Genomic DNA, 24,807 nt, shown 5'->3' with positions numbered 1-24,807 from the left:
TGTGTAGTGGACAGAGCTGGTTATCGCAGAGCTGCTACCACTTACTTCAAAAGGGAGAAATGCTGCAGTAACCAGCAATGTCCAAATATACAATGGATGGAGGCTGAGTAGTTATCACACCAGAGCGACGGAAAAACAGCTGATTGGCGGTTGGGCGGGGTGTTGAATTGCCCCAAATCAGAAATTGGTGGCCTACCCTGACAATAGGTTATCAATATAAAAAAAAAAGGACTGGAAAACTTAAACCGAAAAATTATAAAAATCTGCTTTCAAAGCCAGTGAAAACTAAAAACAAAATAACAGTTAAAAAAAAATTAAAAATTGAAAAAAATAAAAAAAAAACACTGTCACAGAGCACATGGAAAATACCGTTTCAAAATCCTTATCATTGATTTCTTTGAAGGCTTCACCAAAGAAACGATCTTCAAACCACTTCTGAGCAAAATTCTCTCTTAACTTTTTTGTTGTCATCCTGCACAGGGCTTCAGTAATGGTAACTTGAATGTTATAGTCTATATTGAAAAAGAGAAACATAAATACAATGCATTTTCCATGTGAAAAAAATTGATTTTTGTAAAACTTACTAGTAAAATCTCTTTCTCGCTCTGGATATAGCTATGTCCTCTAGGAGGCATTGACACTAGATAAAGCTGTTAGCTCCTCCCCTGGCAGGTATACCTCCCTCCAGCCTGGAGAGACAGCTTCAGTTTGTGCACAAGCAGTAGGAGAAGCAAGCCAACCAAAGAAAAAACATGGAACACCAACCATGCCAAAAGAACCAATGGGGTTCAAACCAGTAACTGCCACAACTGTGGTCGAACAACAATACTGGGTGGATGCTGTGTCCCCCAATGATGAGCGAGAGAGATTTTACTGGTAAGTTTTACAAAAATCTAATTTTCTCGCCCATATTCATTGGGGGACACAGGAACCGTGGGACGTCCAAAAGCAGTCCACAGGGAGGGAAAATACCACAGACCCATGGAAACAAGTGTTCCTGCAGACATCTAAGAAACTGACGCCTGCAAGACCATGCGGCCCAAGGCAGCGTCCGCCAATGCGCAAGTATGCACCTGGTAAAATTTTGTGAATGTGTGTAAGGAGGACCAAGTAGCTGCCTTACACAACTGTGCAGGCGAAGCGCGATTCCTCTGAGCCCAAGATGCGCCCACCGCTCTGGTGGAGTGAGCAGTGACATTTAAGGGCGGAACCCTGCCCTGAGAGCGCCCCCAAGATTGCCACCTTGGAGGCCACCAATCCCTTGCGAGGACCCTCCCGAATGACAAAAAGGGAGTCCGTATGGCGGAAGGGACCAGAGGCTGCTAAATAGATCTTCAGAGCTCTAACAACGTCCAAATGGTTTCCTTAGGGAGTGAAGGAGATTGACACAGTGAGGGAAGAACAATTTCCTCGTTAATATGGAAGTCCGTGACCACCTGCGGAAGAAAAGAAAGGACGGGCCGGAGAACCACTTTGTCCCTATGAATAACCAGGAATGATTCTCTGCAAGAGAGCGCCGCCAACTCGGACACCCGTCTGATGGAAGGGATAGCGACAAGAAAAACTACCTTCCAGGACAGGAGTCCGAGAGAAATCTCTCACAAGGGCTCAAATGGGAAAGCCTGGAGCGCTGAGAGGACTAAATTCAGATCCCAAGGCGGTAAAAGATGACAGTATGGAGGAACCGTATGTGCCACTCCCTGAAGAAAAGTCCTTACAGGCCCCAGGGAGGCCAGAGGGCGCTGGAAAAGAATAGAAAGCAATGAAACCTGACCCTTCAAAGAACTAAGGGCCAGACCAAGGTCCAACCCTGACTGAAGAAAGGACAGGACCGTGGGGAGCAAAAAACGAAGTGGTGGAATATTTCAGCTTTCACAGAAACCCAGGAAGGACCTCCAGGTCCTGTAATAGATCCTGGATGACGCAGGCTTCCTGGCTTGAATCATAGTGCGGATGACATCCGCAGAAAACCCTCTGCGGGTCAGAATGGCGGTTTCAATGGCCACGCCGTCAAACGAAGAGACCTTAAATGCTGATGGAAGACCGTTCCCTGCGAAAGAAGGTAGTCTCTGAGAGGTAGTGACCAAGGGACGTCTCCTAGAAGTAGAACGAGGTAGTGCGTACCACGCGCGACAAGGATGGTCGGAATGCCCTCAATCCTCATTTTCTGTAGAGCCCTGGGTAGGAGGGGGAAGGGGGGTGAAACACGTAAAGGAGGGAGAACCCTTGCCAAGGGGAGATCAGGGCGTCCACGCCGCAAGCTTCCGGATCCCTTGCTCGGGAGAGGAAGGTGGAAAGTTTCCGATTGAGCCCATCAAGTCCACGTCGGGGCGACCCCAACGTAGACAGATCGCCTCAAATACCTCAGGGTGGAGGGACCACTCGCCCGGATCTATTGTCATCCTGCTGAGGAAGTCTGCAGTCCAGTTCTCCACACCCGGGATGTAGATTTCTGAAATTGCCGATACATGGGCCTCCGCAAGATCTTGGCAGATTCCTGCATCACCGCAAGGCTGCGTGTTCCCCCCTGGTGGTTGATGTACGCCACCGCCGTGGCGTTCTCGAACTGGACTCTGATGGGGCGACCCTTCAGGAGGTGGTTCCAGTGCCAGAGGGATAGAAGAATCGCCCTGAGCTCCAGGACATTGATCGAGAGCTTGGACTCCGACCGAGACCATGTGCCTTGGACTGTCCTGGGAGGGAACACTCCTCCCCAAACCAGCAGACTGCCGTCGGTAACAACCGTCCAGGATATCAGAAGGAAAGACCTTCCCAGAACTGGAACAGACAGCCACCAACAAAGGGAAGACCGCACCTGGGGAGAGGCAGATGGGATAGTCCAGGCTCTCTGACGATTTGTCCCAGGATAGCTCTCTGGAACGTGCGAGAGTGGAACTGGGCAAAGGGAATCGCCTCGAAACAGGCGACCATCTTCCCTAATGTCCTCATGCAGAGGCGAATGAATGGAAGCCTGCAATCTTGAAGAACCCTCACCGAACGGTGCAGTCGCTTGTCCGGAGGAAGGCGAACCTGTGCCGCTTCCGTGTCCAGAAGCATACCCAGAAAGACCAGTTGTCTGGAGGGAGTCCGACATGACTTCTGCAGATTGACCAGCCACCCGAAACGTGCAAGGGCTTCCGGCGTGATCCGTACGCTGCTCGACGCCTGAGCGAAAAAGAGGGAGCCTTGATGAGGATGTCGTCCAGATAAGGCATAAGGAAGATGCCTCTGGAACAGAGCAGGGCGAGAAGAGGGGCCAGAATTTTTGTGAACACCCGAGGGGCAGTTGCCAGTCCGAACGGGAGGGCGACAAACTGGTAGATGGTCTCCTATCGCAAACCTCAGAAAGCGCTGGTGACCACGCGATGGGGATGTGGAGGTATGCGTCCTGGATATCTACAGCTGAAAGGAATTCCCCCTGTTCCAGAGAAGCAATTACGCAACGAAGGGATTCCATCCGAAACCGCTGGAGACAGAGGAACTTGTTCAGCCATTTGAGGTCCAGGATTGGGCGCACCGAGCCCTCCTTTTTGGGGACAACAAAAAAGGTTCAACTAGAACCACTTGAACCTCTCTGCTGGGGGAACAGGAGAGATGACTCCCCGGTCCATTAGGGACTAAATGGCCTGGGAGAAGGCAGCCGCCTGCTCGGGGTCCCGTGGAAGACTGGATTGAAAAAAACCTGTCTGGGAGAAGAGACAGGAACTCGATCACGTATCCCGAGGATCCAATCTCGAGTGCCCAAGTGTCGGAGACGTGCGCCCGGGGGCGCACCTTCAGGCTGAGGACTGCTTAACCGCAGAAGGTCGAGCGGCCTGAGACGCTAGGAGAGCTGTGCCCGAAAGGACTGTTTTTTGCGTCGATCTTGGGAAGTAAACCCGCCCCCCACAGCGGAAGAGCTCATCGTGGGGCGGGAACTAGCGAATCAATGAAAGGGCCTACCACGTGAGGAACCTGACCTAACGTGAGAGGCCCGCTTGGCTCTAGTCTGTGGGAGATGGGTGCTCTTGCCTCCCGTGGTTCCCTGGTCCACCTTGTCTTCTTGTGGGGGGAGGAGGCAGCGTGGCGGACCAACGCTGGCGTGCTCCCCGGGATAACAGGGAGGCTAGGCAACCACCGTTTCCTGAAAAAGGAAAGAAAGAAAGAAAAAAAAAAAAGGGACACTATTCTATTCACACTAGAAAAAAATTGAAGCTCTCTCCAGGCTGGAGGGGGTATAGCTGCCAGGGGAGGAGCTAACAGCTTTATCTAGTGTCAACGCCTCCTAGAGGACATAGCTATACCCACGGTTCCTGTGTCCCCCAATGAATATGGGCGAGAAACAGTAATTAAACTAGACATTTCAAATTATATAATTCATTCTACTGAAGATACAAATTGAAAATATGATGACAATAGGCAAGCATTTGAGGTCTCGTCGGGCATGGTGAAAAACTATCTGAAGAGCCATATTTCTATACAAATGATATAAAAAGTGTGTTACATAAAGACAAGTGATATAAAGCAGAACCCTTAATTTCAGAAGGGTTAGTAAACACTAGGTGAGAAGTGTGAAAGTTTTATTGCCCTGTGACTGAGCTGTTGTCTAAAGATTACTGCTACAACGGAGTACTTTTCTGTCCCCATACCAGTACGGTAGTTATGCTTTAGATCACTTGCAGCATAAAATCCCAAAGGTTCCCTCATGACAGAGGAACTTGAAAACTATGGTGTTTCAGGGGGGAAAAAAAAAAGTTAACAAACGAGAATTTCAGGAAGAAGTATCCACTGTGCAGCTTCTCTGTTCTGCTCTGCTTCTGATGCCTGGACTTACCTCCCTATACCAGACTCATTTTTAAAACCATGGGGGAATTTATCATAGCCTTTCCATCCAAAAACGGTTGCAAAAGTGTTACAAAGTTGTGCACAATTACCATTTGTACAAAAAGTATGTTTTTATGCCACTCAAGTCACTTTTTTAAAAGGTAGGAAGGGATTAGCGGTATGGCCTCCCACTGTCTGGCAAATTTACCAGGGCTGTGGAGCTGGAGTCGAATTTGATTTATTAACTTTCATATTAGTTTACAAAACTTTAGAAATGTTAATCAACTGTTATACCAAAAACAGTGATAAGCAAGGTGTTCTAGTGGTGATAGAAAATCAGTTCTCACCTCTTCGGTCCCTTATTTTCATTCTGCTTCAAGGCCCTTAGTTACAATGACTGAAACTGAGCTGCACATGCTCAGTAGTGAAGACCAGAGGAGGAACTTCACTACTGGACATGCCTTCAGTTATCTTAGAACTGCTAGACAGAAGGAGGACAGCATTAAAGGTGTTATCTGGGTAGAAGTAACTTCTCTTAAAGGGGTTCTCCATGAAAATGCTTAAATATTACTTTATTATAAATATATTCCCAAATACCCTTCATCAGTTATGATGGCTTGTTTTGTCTAGGGAGCAATCAGGAGAAATAAAATGGCCGCTGTCCTATTAGTATACAGAAAACCTGTCCTAATCACACAGTAGGACATGCTACTTCAGAGCAGGGAGCCAAAAAGATGCCTCATCTTCTATGATCCTGAATACAGTTTAATATGATCTTCAGCTAAATCTCTGTAGGAATGGAGTTCATGAGGATGCATGAAGTACAGAGAGGAGTGTGGGGGTGATGTGGATAATGTGCAGCAGCACTTGTATGCATTCTCCATTACCACAGTCTGTCCTGTCTGTCTTCTCTGTACTTCATGTCTCCTCATGAACTCCATTCCTACAGAGTTTCAGTTAAAGTTCTTATGATTCGTATTCAGGATAATAACCCCTGACAAGTAGGAGAGGAGGGTGAGGCAGCTCTTTACCTCAGTGCTCGGAAGCAACTTGTCCTCCTGTATGATTAGGACAGGTTTTGTGTTTATTAATTGGACAGCGGCCATTTTGTTTCTCCTAATGATTGCTCCCTAAACAAAATGAACCATTATAACTAGTGAAAGGTATATGGGAATATATTTACAATAAAGTAATATTTAAGTATTTTCATTTTCTAAATTCCCGGAGAACCCCTTTAAGTGCCCACAGCCTGCTGCTACTATGGAAAGAATCATACTTACCTACTTGCTGCCACTTTGGTCCTGCGTGCCGGCTTCCCAAGTGTCCATCTTCTGGTCCACTGCTGGTTTACTTTCTTTCCAGCATGGGCACGATCATCTTCTCCACTGCAGCCAATAATTGGCTTCAGCTGAGATGCGTCTCTTGTGGGCAAGCCACTGCTGAAGCCAGTCATTGGCTGCAGAGGAACAGATGATCACGCCCATGTCAGAGGAAGTAAACAAGCTGCTGACTGGAAAATACATAGGAGCCAGTGCGCGCAGGACAGGAACTGTGCATGCCAGCTAAGTATGAATCCTTCCATAATGGAGTCAAGTTGTGGACACCTATGAGAAGTTCTTATGTTCCCCAAATGGTACCAAATCGGTCATCTCATGACAAAAAAAAAAAACACATACATACATACTGTATGCAGAACAGAGTGCATGTTGTGACCACATGAAAGCTGTTAGTGATATCTTTATCATGCTTATAATGCCATGGTTGTGACTGTAGAATGCTGCACTAATGTTATCAGCAGAAATATCTATTGCTATCTACAAATAATGGACTTTACAGAATAGAAAGTGATAAATAGATCTGCTGATTACAAGTTGTAGCACACAAGTGGCTGATAGCTGTGCTATGCAAAAGGATGTGGGGAGGGGCTTTGTTATCTTAGAGCAGGGAGGGGGAGCAGAGCTGTGCTGGTGCATGTGAAAACAGACAGGGGAGAGGCAATGTTACCAGAGAAAAAACACCACAGAGCCTCACCAGGAGAGGAGAACAGCGAGTGAAAATCATAAGAGCATTTCTGAGGGCATGTGAAGCAAAGCCAATACCAATAAACAAACAAGTGTGATTTTATTATGTGCTGCATTACAGTAAGATATGGGTTTATTGCTTTTTAAGGCACAAATGGTGTCCAAGGCCACGCATACCTTCGGGAGCAATTTTTTTAATGATTGCATTTTACTCATTTTGGGCTAAAAATAGTTTTTTCAGTTGGTCTTTATTAAAAATACTGAGCTGTTCTGTCACAAAGGGTTAAACGTTTTTCTAGCTGTGTGAATGGTACATTCACTTTGTAAAGGTCATCTAATAACCCTTTAAAAAGGTCATGAACACTTAAGACACATTCTTATCAGGAAGATAAAAACTGAACTACTGTATAATGGGTGTTTATAAGGTCAAAGATCAGGAGCAGTCAGCTCCCTGCCTGATGGAGCAGAGACAATTCAGAACCAACTACTAGATAAACTCAAAGCTGTGCAAGGAAAACTGCTCAATATTTTTAATAAAGACTATTGAAAAAAAATATTTTTAGCTCAAAATGAGTAAACTGCAATAAATAAATATATATTTTTTTTTTTAAAAGTCACCAAATTGTGTACATAGTCTTTAAGTGCATTTCTGCTTTTAGTATATATAAATGAGATAGGCAGTAGCCTCCTTGATTGGTAGGTTGAGACACTTCGATTTTCAGGTGTCCTGATTTTTAAATGAGTAAGAACTGTATCCACTGGGCATTCCGGATATTTGTTCTTTGTAATAATCTTGCCAGCACTGACTAATTCTTTGTAATGGATATTATATTTGTTTCCTAAAAAAAGGGCTAACAGTTTCAGGCTTTGTCTTGGTTCCAGCAGGCTTTAGCATTTAACTGGCAGGAAAACTCAACTCTGCTATACTGACAAGCTGACTTGGTATCTTGGCTTCTTTATGCTGCACTTCACATTTTAGTCAGACTTCTCTTCAGTCAAGGAATAGGTTAGAATCCTGACAGCTCCAACATGGAGTCTCAACCAGCACTAACCAGAACTGCCCCACCTTTATCTGGTAGCAAGCAGGACCAACAGACTTCTGACGAAAGGAAGGGGGAGAATGGAATGGGGAGTTCCATTCTATCTAACTATAGCTCTGCAGTGTTTGCTGTCACATTCAGGGGCGGATTAAGTGCATGATAGCCCCGGGGCTGTCTACCCAATTCGTAAGCACCAAAGTCTCTTCCTAGGCCATATGACATCGTTCACATGGTCTAGGTGCAGCTCTGTCCCATCTGAGTGATTGGGGCCGAACTGTAATACCAAGCGCAGTGCTATCAAATGGACAGCGCTGTGCTTGGTAACGAGCAAACAGGCTGCAGCGCTCACTTTAACATCGTGGTCTCCTAAAACAGCTGATTGGTTGGGGTGCCAGGAGTCGGACCTCCACCATCTCATAACTCTGAGTACCGATGTCATAGATGTTACCTGCAGTCCTATGTAACACCCCACAACACAGTGAACTATTGTGTTATGTGGGGTGTTACAAAGGACTGCATGGAACATCTATTACATTATCTACAAACAGAAAGTTATCACTGTTATCTGGGCTGTAACATAGGACTGCAGGTGACAAATTTTAGTTGCCAAATTAAAAATACATACGATTATGATTAAAAAAAAAAGAGACTTGGAGGAGAAGAGGAGACACATGTCACAGTAGTGAGCCAGCTCTACATATAGCGGAATACAGCACCACATACCCGTTACATCCAGTGACATCTGCTGTCATGTAGAACTTCTTTCCTCTTCTCCTCCGTTTGACCCAGACCGCCATGACAAATTCTTTCAGCCGCATCTCGTCTCTACAGAGTTTGTTATAGACACATTCGATTTCTCATAATTGGGGTAATTTATCAAACTGGTGTAAATTACAACTGGCTTAGGCACCCATAGAAACCAATCAGATTCCTCCTTTCATTTTCCAAAGGAGCTGTGAAAAATGAAAGGTGAAATCTGTTGCAATGGGTAACTAACCCAGTTCTACTTTACACCAGTTTGATAAATTACCCTAAAGGTCCCTATAGTGTCTACAGCAATTATAATGTCCCCTGGAGTGCCCCCAGTAATAATAACACCCTATATTGTGCTCCAGGTAATAATGCCTGTATAGTGTCCCCAAAAATAATGTCCCCTAATAGAAACACCCCCCACACTGCCCCCATATAGTAATTCCCCCCACACTGCTCCTATATAGTAATTCCCCCCCCCCCACACTGCTCCTATATAATAATTCCCCCCACAAAGTAATTTGCCCCTACACTGCCCCATCAAGTAATAACCCCCCACACTGCCCCCCATGAGATAATTTGCCCTGACAATGCCATCCATATAGTAATTTGCCCCCACACTGCCATCCATATAGTAATTTGCCCCCACACTGCCCTTCATTAAGTAATTTGTTCCCCACACAGTATTAATTTCTCCACACTGCCCTCACAGTATTAATTCCTCCCCCATGGTAGTAATTTGCCCCCACAGTATTAATTGTCCCCCACACTAGTAGTTTGCCCCCACCTGTCCCTTCAGTAATGTCCCCCAAAGTTGGCACAAAAAAAATAAATAAGCTAATACTTACCTGTGTCCCAGACGGCGCTCACTCGTAGATGGTGCAGGAGCCAGGTGCGCTGCACACACACGTCAGCTTATTTTTTTTTACGTAATCACGCCCGCCTGCATCGTTATTTTACTACTGCATAGGCTTCAGGCCTACTAGGCCTGAAGCCTATGGCGGTGATCGGCAGCGGGGCAGGGAACTATGCGCTCCCGTGCCCCGCCGTCGTTTGTGGGCGTTGGGCCCCCCGCCGATTCCGGGCCCACAGACCCAAACGCCCCAATTATAATGTGCCACTGGTCACATTACATTAACAGTTACAGAACATTAATATAAATGCATAGTGTTGAGGGACCTGGAAATATATAGATGACATACATTACAGATAGTAGCAAGGTGCAGAAGTGGTAACACCACTGTCAGATAGGTGTGGGTCCCTGTAACACCCCATTGATGACATATCCTAGTGATAGGTCATTAGTGTCTGAGCTGGGAATAACCTTTTAAAGGCTCAGGATTTTTTTTTAATGTTGTTAATATACAATCTGTGGGGCAAATAGCGTTTTTTAATGACACCATTTTGTGTTACATCAGGTGAGCTGCAATTCTGGCATTGTTTCAGGGTTAAATTTTTTAGGGTGCACGCTACGTGGTAATAATTACATTCTAGCTTTATTCTGCGACAGTACGATTATGGAGACACCACATTTATATGTTTTTTTTTGTAATGTTTTACTACATTTAGAAAATTGAAAATTAAAAATAAATAAAAATTAAATAGTTTTGCGACAATTTGATGCCTATATCTTTACCTGTATGAGCTGTTAGAGGGTTAATTTTTTACAGAGCCAGCTATATATTTTATTGCTACAATTTTGGACTACATGGGACCTTTTGTTTACTTTTTATTCAATTTTTTTTGGAAGAGCTGAATTAACAAAAATAAATAATAATTCAGGCTTTTTTTTTTATAGTGCTCCCCAATGCAGGTTAAGTAACAAGATATTTATAGGATTGGGTCATTAAGGACACTGCAATACCAATTATGTTGTAATACTCCTTGGTTGTTGTAGACAGTGCAAAGTTATTCTTCCAGAAAACACCCATGGAACATGGGTGGCTTGGGACCCTTTAGAGGGCTGCCATGACCAGTACAAAACATTTTATTCTTGGGGTGCTGATGAGAAGAGGAGGACAGAGGGTGCCCTCTCCCTATCTAACTGATCAGATGCTGCCCTCACTATTGAATCCAGCATGAGGGGTTAAACTGCCAGGCCCACCTCTGGAGGCTGTGCCATCAAAGTGACAAACTATTACGGCACAGAGCATTATACCAGCGCTCTGATGTAATAAAACTTCAGAGTAAGGAGTTAAAGGGGTTGTCCACTCCTTTACTGCTGATGGGCATCGATATCTAATGAGCATGTAAATGCAGTGCTGCTCCCATTCACTTTAAAAAGTCAGGTGTAAAACCACATTTAAGGTGGTTAATACTCAATGCCGTACTATTTTAGCACTGTGAAATGGCGTGGGTTCAGGAGCTGTACCTATGCCATCACTTGCAAGTGCCAGTTGTGTTACAGAGCTGGCACGTAACATCCGTGTGCTGTCCGAATGTTTATTTTTTTTTGCGGTCCCATAGAGATTAATGGCTATAAATGAGTAATTACGCTATGGGCAATGGCAACCATTTTTACTTTTGCACTCTATATATACTCATCCCCAATATAGCTGCAGAACTAGTATACCTCCAACGTCAAACAGTTCTCTCGCCAAGGCTTGCCTGCAGAAAAAAAAAATGGAAAGCATTCAAAACAACATGGTGTAAAAAACTAAAAAAAACAAACACACACACAGATATAACTAAAGCCACCAAAATTAATCAGACGCAACACAGGCGATTATTATTTTTTTATTTTTTGCTCAATCACTGCTAAAAGTCTGTAGTATGCTCACAATCACCAGAAGAAGCAAAATTTCCCAACAAGTAATGAGAAAAAAAATAAAAATTTTAAAAAATAAAGTAAATCTCTTTCCTCATTCTGAAGAGCAGGGGGTTCTCCTTTTAGCTACTTAGTGATTAATTTGGGATATTGAGGTACTCCTGGCAATTGTATCACAAATTGCCAAACATTCGTTAAATAGCTTCAAGAGGTTGACCAGAATTTTAAAACTGGATAAAAGCCAGAAATGTGACAACAAAAAATAACCAATATTCATTTGTTCAATCCCCTGAATCTCCAGCGCCAACCCTCTATTGGAAATCTTTGTTTACTTCCTGGCAGCAATGACATGTTGTACATGAACTTAACCACTGCAGCCAAGCACTGGACCACTGAGGCCAGTAATTGGCTCCAGTGCTCAGCACAGATGTATATGATATCATTGCTGTATAGAAGTGAAGACCACTGGGGACCACCTGATCTACAGCAGGTTGGGGAATCACCCTTAGGCCTCATGCACATGTTCATATATTGTATCCACACCAGATCTGCATTTTTATTCCGGATCGCACATGACCCATTCCCTGGGGGCGCAAAAAGTGTGGACAGCACATGGATGTCATCCATGTGTTCTCCACAACTGTGTGGCCGTTCTGCAAATTATACAACATGTCTTATCTTGTCCGTTTTGCAGACAAAGACATTTCTACAACAGGTCCTGAGGAAAGTGCAGGATGCACATGGCCAGTATCTGTACTTTGTTGATACGTGGTTTAGGGACTGCAAAACGGCAACGGCCGTGTGCATGAGCTCTAAGACAAACTGAAACGGATGTAAAAGATTTAAATTGCATTTAATACATTCCAAGGGGGTTTTGCAGAATTTTAAAATATTGATGACCTTATCCCTTGCTCAGCTGTTGAAAGAGGCCACAACATGGGCAGACTAGCCATAGAGCCTACAGGGAAATTTCCCAGGATGATGATAGTTTCATATGGTGGCGTGGGTGGCAGGATTTTGTGCTGCACTGTAGCATTTGATTCTGCTGGGGCAGTATTTTGTTCTGCTCTACGGTATTGCTGGCCCTGCCTACTTCTCTCATCCAGCTTTCTGTCAATTTGGACCCTCCTACAACATGGGACCACTTTTAGGCTTTTTCTAGGGCCCCAGTCAGCCCCTGGGCCACAACACTGAAGTGAGCTCCTCCTAGGCCTGCGACGTCACATCCATTTGTCACATCTCCTTTTGCAGTTCAGCCTCATTCTAGTGAAAGGGACTAAGCTGCAATTCCAAACACAGCTGCTCGTCCGAGTGGGGTGGCCCCTTCAAATAGCTCATCTGCTGGGGGGCCCATCTGATACTGATGACCTATAATGCAGTTACCATAGCTCCTATGCTCCTAGAAGTGTAGCAACTGCAACCAAAAAGGGGTCTGTAGACTTTCGTTGCATATTCTTATAAGAATTTAACCCGATGCGGAGAAGCCAAGCACCCCTCTAATGCACCAACAGGATCGTTGAATTACCAGCTGGGTTGTGGTGAGCATAAACAGAAACAGTCATATTTTTTTTGATGTTTAGTATATAACTTTTTATGCATCCATGCACCACAGCACTGGTTAAAATAAAAGCGGCATGGAGCTCAGCAGCCCCTTTGTTTTACTGATCAGTGGAGGTGTCCGCACCAAGACCCCACCAATAAAATAAAATGTTAAAATAATAGGTACCCTTAAACAATATAAGTAAATGTTTCCAGGTAAGTTACAAAAAAATAAAAAATAAAAAAAAGTGCCAGCACTTACATTAAAGTACACACTTCCTCTGAAGAATTCAACTTTTTCTTTTCTTCCCTTGAGGTTTGATCAAGAATGAAGTTAATAGTCTTTACGGCCTGTCCCCATGATCAGAGTGTTGGGGGAACAAAAAAAAAAATGGCATTAACAGGATGTTTTCAATAGAGCTACTGAACAGGACATCCAAAGCAGAAAACACGGCTCACCTCCAGTCTAACCTGATAAGGGGGCCACTTTTGCATGATTATAAAACCAAGTGTAAATAAAAAGGTGTCAAGCAACTGCTTTACTCCTACAGAAAAGACAACAATTTTACTCAAAAACAACAGAAATCTTATTTTACATAGGCATATACTGATATCATACCAAAAACTGCAATAAATATTTTGAACTGATTTCTTGCCCTGCATTTAAAAGGGGTTCTCCGGGAATTAAGGTGGTCACGATACCAAAACTTTGATTCAATGTCGATACCATAAAAAAAAAAAAAAGTATTGCGATACTTGATGCCACTCGAAAAAAAACTAACACCAAAAAAGACGCGTGCATTCCACATTTTATGGAACAACGTCTGGCCCATAATAGAACAGTTGTATCCTATTTTTTAGGGGGACAAGGTGACTAAAAAAATAAATAAATAGCGAATCACGCGTTATGCCGTTCACCGCATGGAGATATTTTTTTAGATTTTAATAGTTTGGATTTTTCGAAAGTGGCGATAAACATATAAAATATATAAACAATAAATATGTAATATGTAAAATTGGGAAAGGTGGGCGATTTAAACTTATTTTGGTGTTTATTTTTTTTTAAAAACTTTTTATTTAATATTCATTAGTCCCCTTAGGGGCTAGAACCTGGGATCTTTTAATCCCTTGTCCTATTCAACTTAATAGAGCTCTGGCTGCCATGGTAACCGATCAGAGCCCCACCATTTCACTGTTGGGGCTCCGATTGTAACTGGCACTGCCACCAATGAAGGGGTGGGGCCCCTTTGGCCACTGCCACCAATGACTAATACTGGGGGGCGCACTGCGCCAATGTTTATAATACTGGGGTTGGGGGAGGCACTGCATCACCAATGAAGATAACCAACTTTTTAACACAAATATAGGCGGGTGCCGACGGCAGAATCACATACCTGCCACCCGACCTCTATGACAAGGCGCTGCAATCTGCGGCAGTTAACCCCTCAGGTGCCGCACTTAAGGGGTTAATTGCAACGGATCGCAGCGCCTGGTCATAGAAGCCGCGTGCCGGGTATGTGATTCTACCGACGGCACCGCCTATATTTGTATTAATGGATTAGTTACCTTTATTTGTGACGCAGTGACGACAGCCCCGCCCCTCCTCCTCCCATCTCTAGTCATTGGTGGCAGCTGCAGCAGCGGCACAGTGGTGAGAGAGGGAGAGACTCCCAGCCCACGCCATGTTCTCTGATATTAGGCTGCGCAGTAGCGCAGCTTAGTATCTGTGAATGGCAAATCCTGGTATCTAAATCAATCCGTGTACAAAAGTATTGATTGGGTATCGATAATTTGATACCTGGTGCAACCCTACTGGGAATAAAGGAAATGAAAATACTTAAAATATTACTTTATTATAAATATATTCCCAAATAAGTTTCATTAGTTATAATGGCTCATTTGGTCAAGAGCAATCATTAGAAGTAAAATGGCCACCGTCCCATTAGTACACACAAAACCTTTCCTAATCACACAGCAGATCAAATTACTTCACAACACTGAGCAAAGGAGCTGCCTCATCCTCCTCCCTGCCCTGCTTGGCAGGGATCATGATCCTGAATACAGCAGATAAGATTTTTAGCTCAACCTCTGTGGGAATGGAGTTCATGAGGAGACATGAAGTACAGAGAAGACGGACAGGACATGGTGTCATAAAACCTAAATATGATCTATCCCTGTTTGACAATAAATAATAAAGTAGACACATCTTGAGCAAATAATTAAGTTTATTTATTAGTGGAATATAATTGGCCACGGTGCCTAATGTTACCTGTATTTATTACATAAAACTCCATTGATAAAACAAATTAATATATATGAATAACCAATAACAATTAGTCCGCTCCTGAGGGAGACTTTACCCCATACTGCCTTATAGCAAAGCTAAATGGCTAACTGGCACCGCAACCTCCTTCAATCACATTTTGGAATCAAACATTAAGTATATCTAAACCAATTTCAGATAGTAACTTTCCGGAATCATCGTACAATCCATTGACAAATCCTTCCAACTCTACCTGCAAGTTTTACCTTTAAAAGATCCTATGAATTTTTCAGTACTCTTATTAATACGGATTGTGATCTTTTCCATGAAGATCATATTCTTACCTCTCCAGGCCCATCTGGGTCTTATTTCTGAAAAAATTAACTTGGCTATTGGGAATTCAACATTTATATCCTCCAGCGTATTTTTTAACTCTTATTAACTAATGGGTTTTTAACTTGCCCATGTCAAAAGAACCAGCATGTATAATCATCATGTTAGGCGACGGCCATATTTTTTATGCTGAAATACATTGAGTAAATTTATTTTTTTCGCATTCCAGCTGTACTTTTCCAAAAAATTTTAACCTCATCATTGAAGCTTAAGTTGTACAAATTAAATTGCATTGTATATAGTTTAGCTGCTGAAATGAGTTCATTTCCAATAATCCAGATCTTCACTGAATCCGGAATTCTTTTAAAATTAGTAAATCTGGTCTACTATACAATATTTATCTATTTAATGTCCATCTCCCTATTTTCTTTATTGTTTTTCTTTTAAACCAATTTTTGATGCCAAAGTAGCTGCTCCAATTTGGAAAGAATGAGCAGAAATTCTCATTTAAAGAGGACCTTTCACCGATTATTACACTATGAACTAAGTATACAGATATGTAGAGCGGCGCCCGGGGATCTCACTGCACTTACCATTATCCCCGGGCGCCGCTCCGTTATCTCCGTTCACCAAGTTATGGTAGGCGGAGTCTGCCCTTGTTCTTCTGTAGTGCTGGCCAATCGCATTGCAGAGCTGACAGCCTGGGAGAAAATAACCTCCCAGGCTGTGAGCTCTGCGCTGCGATTAGCCAGCGCTAGAGCAGAACAAGGGCAGACTCCGCCTACCATAACTTAGGGACTGAAATCTCTGCCTACTATAACTTAGTGAGCGGAGATACCGGAGGGCATAGCAGGAGAACAGAGCGGCGCCCAGGGATAATAGTAAGTGCAGTGAGATCCCCGGGCGCCGCTCTACATGTCTGTATACTTAGTTCATAGTGTAATAATCGGTGAACGGTCCTCTTTAACCCAGCTTTGTTTTTACATTCCTTTAGAATAAAATTGAACTGAAATTTAGGTGACTTATTAGAATGAACAAATCGAGGGCCTTGGATGTAAGACCTTACCCTTAAAGAGGACCTTTCATCGGGCAAAACATTGTGAACCAAGTGTCATGATCTGTACAGCGGCGCCCAGGGACCTCACTGCACTTACTATCCTTGGGCACCGCTCCGTTCTCCTGCTATGCCCTCCGGTATGTTCAGTCACTTGGTTATAGTAGGAGGAGACTGCCCTTGTTCTCCTAGGAGTCTCCTTCACCCAGGCTGTAGCGCTGGCCAATCGCAGCACAGAGCTCACAGCCTGGGAGAAAAACAAAAAACAAAACTGCGATTGGCCAGCGCTACAGCCTGGGAGAAGGAGACACCCAGGAGAACAAGGGAAGTCTCCTCATCCTACTATAACCAAGTCCCCTAAGTCTCCGCCTACTATAACCAAGTGACCGAACATACCAGAGGGCATAGCAGGAGAACAGAGCGGCGCCCAGGGATAATTGTAAGTGTGTAAGACCGTGAACCGGGGAGGGACCCCCAGGATACAGCGAAGTCATGGAATAAGGAAAGCGACACGGACACCAGCTCCTGATGCAAAAACAGTAACTTTACTGAACAGGGGGATAAACAGTAGTATTAACAGTAATGACAACCATGGTTACAGAGAGTATATATCACATATATATCAAATACAATAAACACCTGACATTCCTTTCTCTTGCCCCCAAAGGACACTGTTCATGTGCCCTGAGTACTCCCAGCCTGGACGCTGGAGTGGCCTTGTAGTGTAGCAACAGTGGAGTGTCCAGAATACCCTATACCTCAGGCTCAGAGTCACGGTACCAGCTCAAATGAAAAACCGTACCCAAAGCGGCATACACAGCAGAGCCCGCAAGTCGATACTGTGCCGCAGGGTAACGGACCTGACCGCTGGTGCACACGGTAGAGCCTACAAGTCAATAACCGTGCCAATAAGTCACTGACCTGGGTATGTCCTATGTTTACTGGTTGCTCCAGACAGACAGCAAGTCCCTGCCACAACATGTGACCCTGCAGAACCTGTACCCTGACCCTCTGTTCTGATCAGCTTCCTGACGCCGATACTCATTCCTGCGAACAGAATCCGGATCCACACGGTTCTTTCATGCAGCTCACAAAATGGCGGACTAATTCTTCTCCAAGCTGAGCAACTCCACCTCTCCTGGTAGCTCCAACAGTCCCACGGCTCTTCCAGCCTTCCAGGACCCAGACCTCTCTCTCTCTGGGAAGCCTTCTGGATCGCTGACCCTGGTCCTTATCGCCTGGTCCTTATCCAATGGGGACTTACACCAACTCGCAGGTCCTTCCATCCACCATGAGGCCTCACAGGGTCTGTAACCACATTCCAACTGACCTTCCGGGAACAGATCCTTTCTCCCTTGGCAACATCTGCATTGCTGACAGGCATCAGTCACTTCTGACAGAAACTTTGACCAGTCTAAGTCCCACAGACCTGAGGATGGCCCTGGATCCTGTATTCAGACTCAGCACAAGCATGTCTCCTCATGTCACCATTTCCTGCTCAGTCTGGCACACAGCAGCATGAGTCATCATCTGTTTTGCATATCTAGATCCGACAGTAACTTCGCTGTGTGGGGAAACAGCAGCCTCTTGTGGCAGAAAAACGAAATGACAGTCTCAGAAACAGCATTCAAGAATCAGTGGCTGTTTCTCCATCTTACAAGTGCACCGAGATCCCTGGGCGCCGCTGTACAGATCATGACACTTAGTTCACAATGTTTTGCCAGATGAAAGGTCCTCTTTAACCATTCTTTAATAGCTAGAACTGGACAAAGAATAGATTAAGTGAATTCATTTAAATTTTATCCAATTGCCAATTCCTGATTGGTCTGTTTTTGATCTTTTTATGAACAATTTGATTTAATTAGCATGGATCTGCAGATAATTAATTAATAATGGTGCATCTGCATTTTTATTCGCAGCTGCAACTTCGTTGATACGGAGTGCTCCAAAGAAAGTAAAAATGCAGCTTTGAACCTTGTAAGATCATATGAGTGCAGGACAATAGCCCCGACGTGCACAGCATCATTGTAATCTATGATGCTGTATACTCCAGTGTGCACGATCAATGCCGCTCCAGGACATATGGCCCGCTCAAGGACCTTATGTTGGAGGGCATACGGTCGTGTACAAGATCATAGAACAGTTGGAAATTTCCTTCCATAGCTGATGAGAGAAAGGGATTCCTGTCTGTTCTGCATCTGGTATCAATTGCCTGAATATTGAGAAGTTCTGCCAGGATAAAGAATCAGCTATTATATTGTTCTTACCTTCTATATATTTAGCTTTCAGCCAAATATTATTTAGGCAAGTTATAGTAATAGTAATATGTCTCAAAACATTTATGACTGCTTGAGATTTTGCAGCTAAACAGTTTATTGCAAAAACAACACCTTTGTTGTCAGAAAATAGTCAAATACGTTTATTGCGGAATTCATTATGCCATATTGATAATGCTATTAAGACTGGAACAAGTTCTAAGAAAACCCTATTTTTTAAGAACGCTTTGTCTAGCCATTATTTTGGCCATAATTCAGCTGGCCATTGTTTATTGTAAAATACACTGTATCCCAGATGCGCCCGCATCTGTGTACAGTTGCATGGCATCTGAGTCTATAAATTACTTTTGCCAGATTGTTCTACCATTAAAAGTTTTCCAAGAAGTTTAGCCATATATTTATATCATCCTTTGTTTTGACAAGCGAATGTGGTCAAATGTGATTTTTTTTCCCCTAGTAGCAGCGTACATACGTTTTGAAAAAACTCTTCCAATTGGAATGACTCTGGCTATGAAATTTAAACGAGCCCAGGGCAGATTGTAATTTTTTAACGTAGTTTTCTTAGACTATAATAAATTCCGCAATAATATTTGAGATGCCACTATTTTTTCCTCTGGTAATTTAAATTTCATATTTACCATATCTATAGAGATACCTAAAAAAAATATTAGTGGGAAGAACTGTCTTTTCTTCAGCTAATGGTATATTGAAATAACCTGCAATATTTTTGAACATATTTAGTAAGTTGGAACAATCGTTAGTGCCACAGCTACCTACAAAACAAAAAATCATCCAGGTAGTGGATTATAAAACTACCTTTTGAATGACTTTCTACCATCCATTGCAAAAAACTTTAAAATGCTTCAAAGTAAAAACAGGAAAGTGAAAATCCCATTGGGTGTGCTTTGTCATAGTAATAATTTCCTTCAAAATGAAACCCCAGTGAATTATAGCCCTCAGGGTTAACTGGTAGTAATCTGAAGGCCGATTTTTTATCTGTCTTTGCTAAGAAAGCATTTTTACCTGCCTTATTTAGTAATTGCAATGCTTGATCAAAAGACGTGTAGTGTACTGAAGTGATATTATCGATTAGATCGTTTAATGAATGGTCTTTTGGATATGATAAAGAATGGATAAGACCATAACTGTTAGTCTCCTTTTTGGGGACTAACCCCAATAGGGATATTCAAAAAATTTTGAACGGGGGAGATTTAAATGGACCTGCCACCCTATTTTCAAGAATTAATTTATTTTATCTAAAACTGCATATTTATTCTTACTTACAGATTTCAAGTTGTCTACAAACGAACAACCCGAACCTGTAAACGAAGGTACGTAAAAACCCCCCCAAAAAAAACTGTCAATTAGTACTTGGGCCATCGTTTTGTTTGGATAGAAGTTTAAACATTGAATGATTCTTGGTATGATCAGTGGTGTCACTTGCTCTATTGGGTTCATGTTTTTTTTTTTTAATCTTGCCAATTATGCTTTTTATAACATTTCGTTGCTGGGTGATTCCCTGAGCAAAAGGTGCACTCATGTTTGTATTTGCAATTGTTTTGCCATCTGCATACTGACTCATTATAAGCAAAGCAGATTTCGTGTTTTGGGAATTTGCTGACGAAAAAGATTCGACCTCTGTGGTAACATAAGATTAATCCATAGGCCTATGTCTTTTGACCCCCCAATTTAAATTCCGGATATGCGGCAAGTTTTTGACGGAAGGACTCATATTTATACCAAGCGGTACCTCCGAAATTTTTGTAGGCTTCCAATATGCTATCTAGATGATGAAACAATCCACAGCATAGGTCTGGATGTGTCTCACCCAGAACAGCTGAGAATATGCAGAAGGCTTGCAACCAATTAAAGAAAGTTTTTTGCTGAAGTCTTTTTCTCTCATCCTCATCTATTTTGTCTGTTTTTAGCATTTCTTTTGCCGATGGGAGGAGATAGAACTTTTCAATGAATTCTTTATTCCAAATGTTTTCTTTTATCTGGTTAGATAGATGAAAGCTAAAACTGAGATAATTGGCAGGGCATAATTTCTTTTACTGATGGGATAAAATTTTTGTCTTTATTTGTGTTTTTTGTTTTGTTTTAACTGAATGATGTGTCATAGGATTGAAGTAATCAATCATTCTCTTTAATACTATCAATATCAGATTTTCTGTCTGGGAATGACCAGACAGGGATGGGATTTCTGATCGTATCTTTTTGCTCCATGAATGAAATGCATTCTTCAAATGTACCTTTTCCGCAGATAAGGTATCTTAATTAAAAGAAATTCCATTAATAAAAGTTTTAGTGCACTGCAAATTGCAGTCACTTTGTTCTGCGGGTGTAATATGTGATATCTCACCCTCCTGTGAGTTTTTTCTCCCTGGCTGTGAGCTCTGCGCTGTGATTGGATAGCGCTACAGCCAGAGAGAAGGAATGCCCAGGGAGAAACAGGGCAGACTCCTCCCTGGTGAACCGATAGTAGCAATTACCATACAGCACGGGAGAAGGCAACGGGGCCACAGTGGGCGAATGGAGCCGTGCCCAGGGATAATTAGCAAGTGCAGTGAGATCCCTGGGCGCCGCTCTACATGTCCAGATAGTTATCTTACAATGTTCGGACCCATGAAAGGTCCTCTTTAAGGCTGGTGCGCAGACCGGATTAGTTGAATGAAGAGGCTGATCAGTGCTGGATCCTTCCTGCTGCAGACATCTGAGGAGCCACTGTTCATCCCCGTGAGTTTCAGCTTTTCTGATCTACTGTTTTAATAATTCTTCAATTTTTCTTTTAAGTGCAGGTTGCTTTTTCTTCCAGGTTTCTTCACTGCTACTTACTTGAGTGAGCAGTAATGGTCTTTTCTCCTCTTTTATAGGTACCGTCATGTGACCAACAGATGCTGTCTCCTCCAATCAAGATTCTCCATCGCTGACTTCTGCCTGTACCATCCCCATCTGTATCCAGGTGAGTGATAAAAAACTGTAATACTTGCAACATGTAAATAGGGGGTTCATGACACCATGACCCCTCCTATTTGCATCCGCAAACATGGATTAGCCAGACTGTAATAATGTGGGGTCCTGTAATGGAGACTGCATACAAGAGCTGCTGATCATTATCCACCTCCTCTCTGTACTTCATGTCTCCTCATTTCCTACAGAGATCCAGCTGAAGATGTTATCAGCTGTATTCAGGATCATAATCACTGACAACCAGAGCAAAGAGAAGGATGAGGCAGCTCTTTATCTCAGGGGTGTAAAGTAACTTGTCCTGCTGTGTGAATAGGACAGGTTTTATGTGTACGAATAGGACGGCAGCTGTTTCAATTTCTCCTAATGAACGCTCCAGAGACAACATGAGCCATTATAATTAATGAAAGATATTTTAAAAAATGTATAATAAAGTAAGCATTTTCTTAATTCCTGGAGAACCCCTTTAATGTATATAAATATAATTTTACAGCATCTGTCACCATTGGGCTCCACTGTATAAATACAAAACATACATTTAACGTTATGTTTTTTTTTTCTAAACTCTGCAAGATGGAAAAGTATAGTATATTTACACTTCTGCATCTTTTTTCCCCAATGCAAATGTTTAACATGGGACAAAAATGTTATGTGACCACAGCTTAAGTATAATATACGTCCATGTCCCTAATGTCACCATTAGATCAGAACAACTAAGCTAAAGAAGAAAGCTTTCCATACTAAAGTGAACAATCTTTCACGTCACAAACAAAATAACATTTGTTGGCTTGCTTACAACAATATTTGTGCAAAAAGTTTCAATAGAAGTAAGCACAAGTGGACAGCAAGTATTATTCATTTACTGTATATATCAGCCACATGCTGTGAAGCCTCTTAGTGCATCTGTTTTCATTCTACACTATAGCTAGCATCTACATCTAACCAGCTTTGTTTAAAAGAGAAAAAGACCAGAATGAATATAGAAAAAGAGTACTCACCATCCTTACTCTCACATTTACAGATCACCTAAGTCATAAGAGAAAACAGGTCACCTTGTTTGCCTGTGAACTGACTTTCAATGACATTCATATACTTTACTAGCCCTAATGTATAAAAACTACCTGGCTTCAAACTAACAGCAGGAGAAACATATCCACTTTAGTATGAGATTCAGTACTGACCTGAATTATAATAAATACTCAATTGATTAAAAAGTATATCTGCTGTAAACAATATTGCTTTCATAATTATCGGTATGTACTGTGATCATGTGACCAGGCATGAGATAATGATATACCATTATTGCAAGTCCCCCTATCAGTAGAGCACAGCTTCTAAAGTCACTCTATAGGTTAGGGTCCTTTTACACAAGCAGATCCTGGACCATGACAATGAGCATTAATGGACCATAAAACCAGTTGATCGCAACTCGTTTTTACACGGGCGATGGAAAGTGCATGTGGGACAAACAATTACTAGGATCATTAATCCCCCATACTTTTTACATTACGCCAGCATCTCCCCCCCCCCCCCCCCCCCAAGGACAAATGTGCTGCCGACCAGAGAGGATTTTCTGGCTCGCATAAAAAATTTGTTTGCCCATTTGTCAGCTGATCAACCGCACATTCACAGAGGCCAATTAGGAATGAGAATTCATGCGAACGTACATCGTTTTATCAACTGCTGGTATAAAGGTCACAAATGGAGTTACAGCATCTTTCAGTCTCAGCTCATGCAATTTGCTTTGTTTTGTGGGCCGTAGAAAATATCATCCAAGCTAGCAAGTGGAAAGGCGATGAGCAATGAAGGATTCTCATGATTTGTATTGCTGTTTGGGTGCATTCAGAGATGAAGGTCTTGGGTGACACCAAAGGCTGATCGAATGTAAAAAGATATGTAATGATCTTTCATATCCTGGGTTAATCCAGTGAGTGTGTGAATCATATTAAGGTATCCCACACAACAGTAATGGATGGGGTCACCCTAAGAGCAAAGGAGGGGATTTAAAAATTGCCCACAAACACTCAAGGGCGGTGGGCACACAGTTGGAGGGAGAACAGAGGTGACTGTAGGGGTGTGTAGCCTTAGGTCAAAATATGAATGTCATAGATTCACTGCCCAACCATGATCAGTCATCGATCATGGTTGGGCAGTGTAGTTATGCCATCTACAAAGACCAGTTGCTGAATGGGCCCCACTTTCCCCAACTCACAGCAGACTGAAAGAGGCCACTGCTATAAAGGCAGACCGAGAAAGGGATCCTTTCTTGATGATCCTGCAGATGCAGGTGATTGCAGAAGTCTATCAAGAGATCTAGAAAGCAGGGAATTTGGACAGGCAAAACCAGCAGAAAGGTCCATGTCGAAAGGCGGGGTATGGTATGAAAATACAGCCACCGATTAGCCTCCACACACTGACCCATAAAAATGTCTACACCTTAGGGGTGCCTCCTTAATGAATTCATGAGTAGCCATTTTATCTTAGAAACCACATTGAAAAATGCATTTACACCAGATGCTATTAAATACCCACATTCTTTTAGAAACACGCTAAAAACATACCAGTGTTGTGTCAAAAAAGTCTTCCACCAGTGCTGAAATGATGGAGCTGCTTTCCTTGCAAATCTTGAGAAACTCCAGGGTTCTTTCAAACCACAAGACCATGTAATGGTAAGAAAAGAGCATGGGAGACATGCAAATAAGAACACATTTACACTACTAAACTACTATATTATGTACCATGTAAAACAGCCAAGAGCAGTTTGACTACAGAAATAGTATTGTTCTCTGACAGATCTCTGAATACTAGTGTGAAACTAGCCTTAGAAAACAAGATTTGATCTTGTGCTAGCCATATCAGCCAATACCTTATGATTCACATTTCAAGTACATTCTTCCATCTAAGGACCCTTTTACTCAAGCTAAGGCTAGTTTCACATACGCGTTAAGAGATCTAGCAGGCTGTTCCAGCAAAGAACAGCCTGCTGAAGCTCTC

The 24,807-nt window shown here is 42.8% G+C and overlaps 1 protein-coding gene across 1 annotated transcript in view; it reads right to left on the bottom strand.

Annotated features, from left to right (window-relative positions):
- Window positions 1-24,520, bottom strand: part of SYCP2L (synaptonemal complex protein 2 like) — a 102,100-nt gene extending 77,580 nt beyond the window's left edge. Inside the window, exons 1-6 of the mRNA XM_040432502.1 lie at window positions 24,375-24,520; window positions 22,812-22,839; window positions 13,380-13,465; window positions 13,183-13,271; window positions 11,187-11,221; window positions 370-512 (exon numbers count right to left, since the gene is read on the bottom strand). Coding sequence (XP_040288436.1) covers window positions 370-512; window positions 11,187-11,221; window positions 13,183-13,271; window positions 13,380-13,465; window positions 22,812-22,839; window positions 24,375-24,506 — 513 coding nt within the window. The 5' untranslated portion in view covers window positions 24,507-24,520. The remainder of the gene's footprint in view (window positions 1-369; window positions 513-11,186; window positions 11,222-13,182; window positions 13,272-13,379; window positions 13,466-22,811; window positions 22,840-24,374) is intronic.
- Between the last annotated feature and the right edge of the window lie 287 nt (window positions 24,521-24,807).

This window comes from Bufo bufo, chromosome 5, assembly GCF_905171765.1.
Source record: "Bufo bufo chromosome 5, aBufBuf1.1, whole genome shotgun sequence".
NCBI lineage: Eukaryota > Metazoa > Chordata > Amphibia > Anura > Bufonidae > Bufo > Bufo bufo.
The sequence above is the reverse complement of the archived record's forward strand: the minus strand, read 5'-3'. Positions and strand labels throughout refer to the sequence as shown.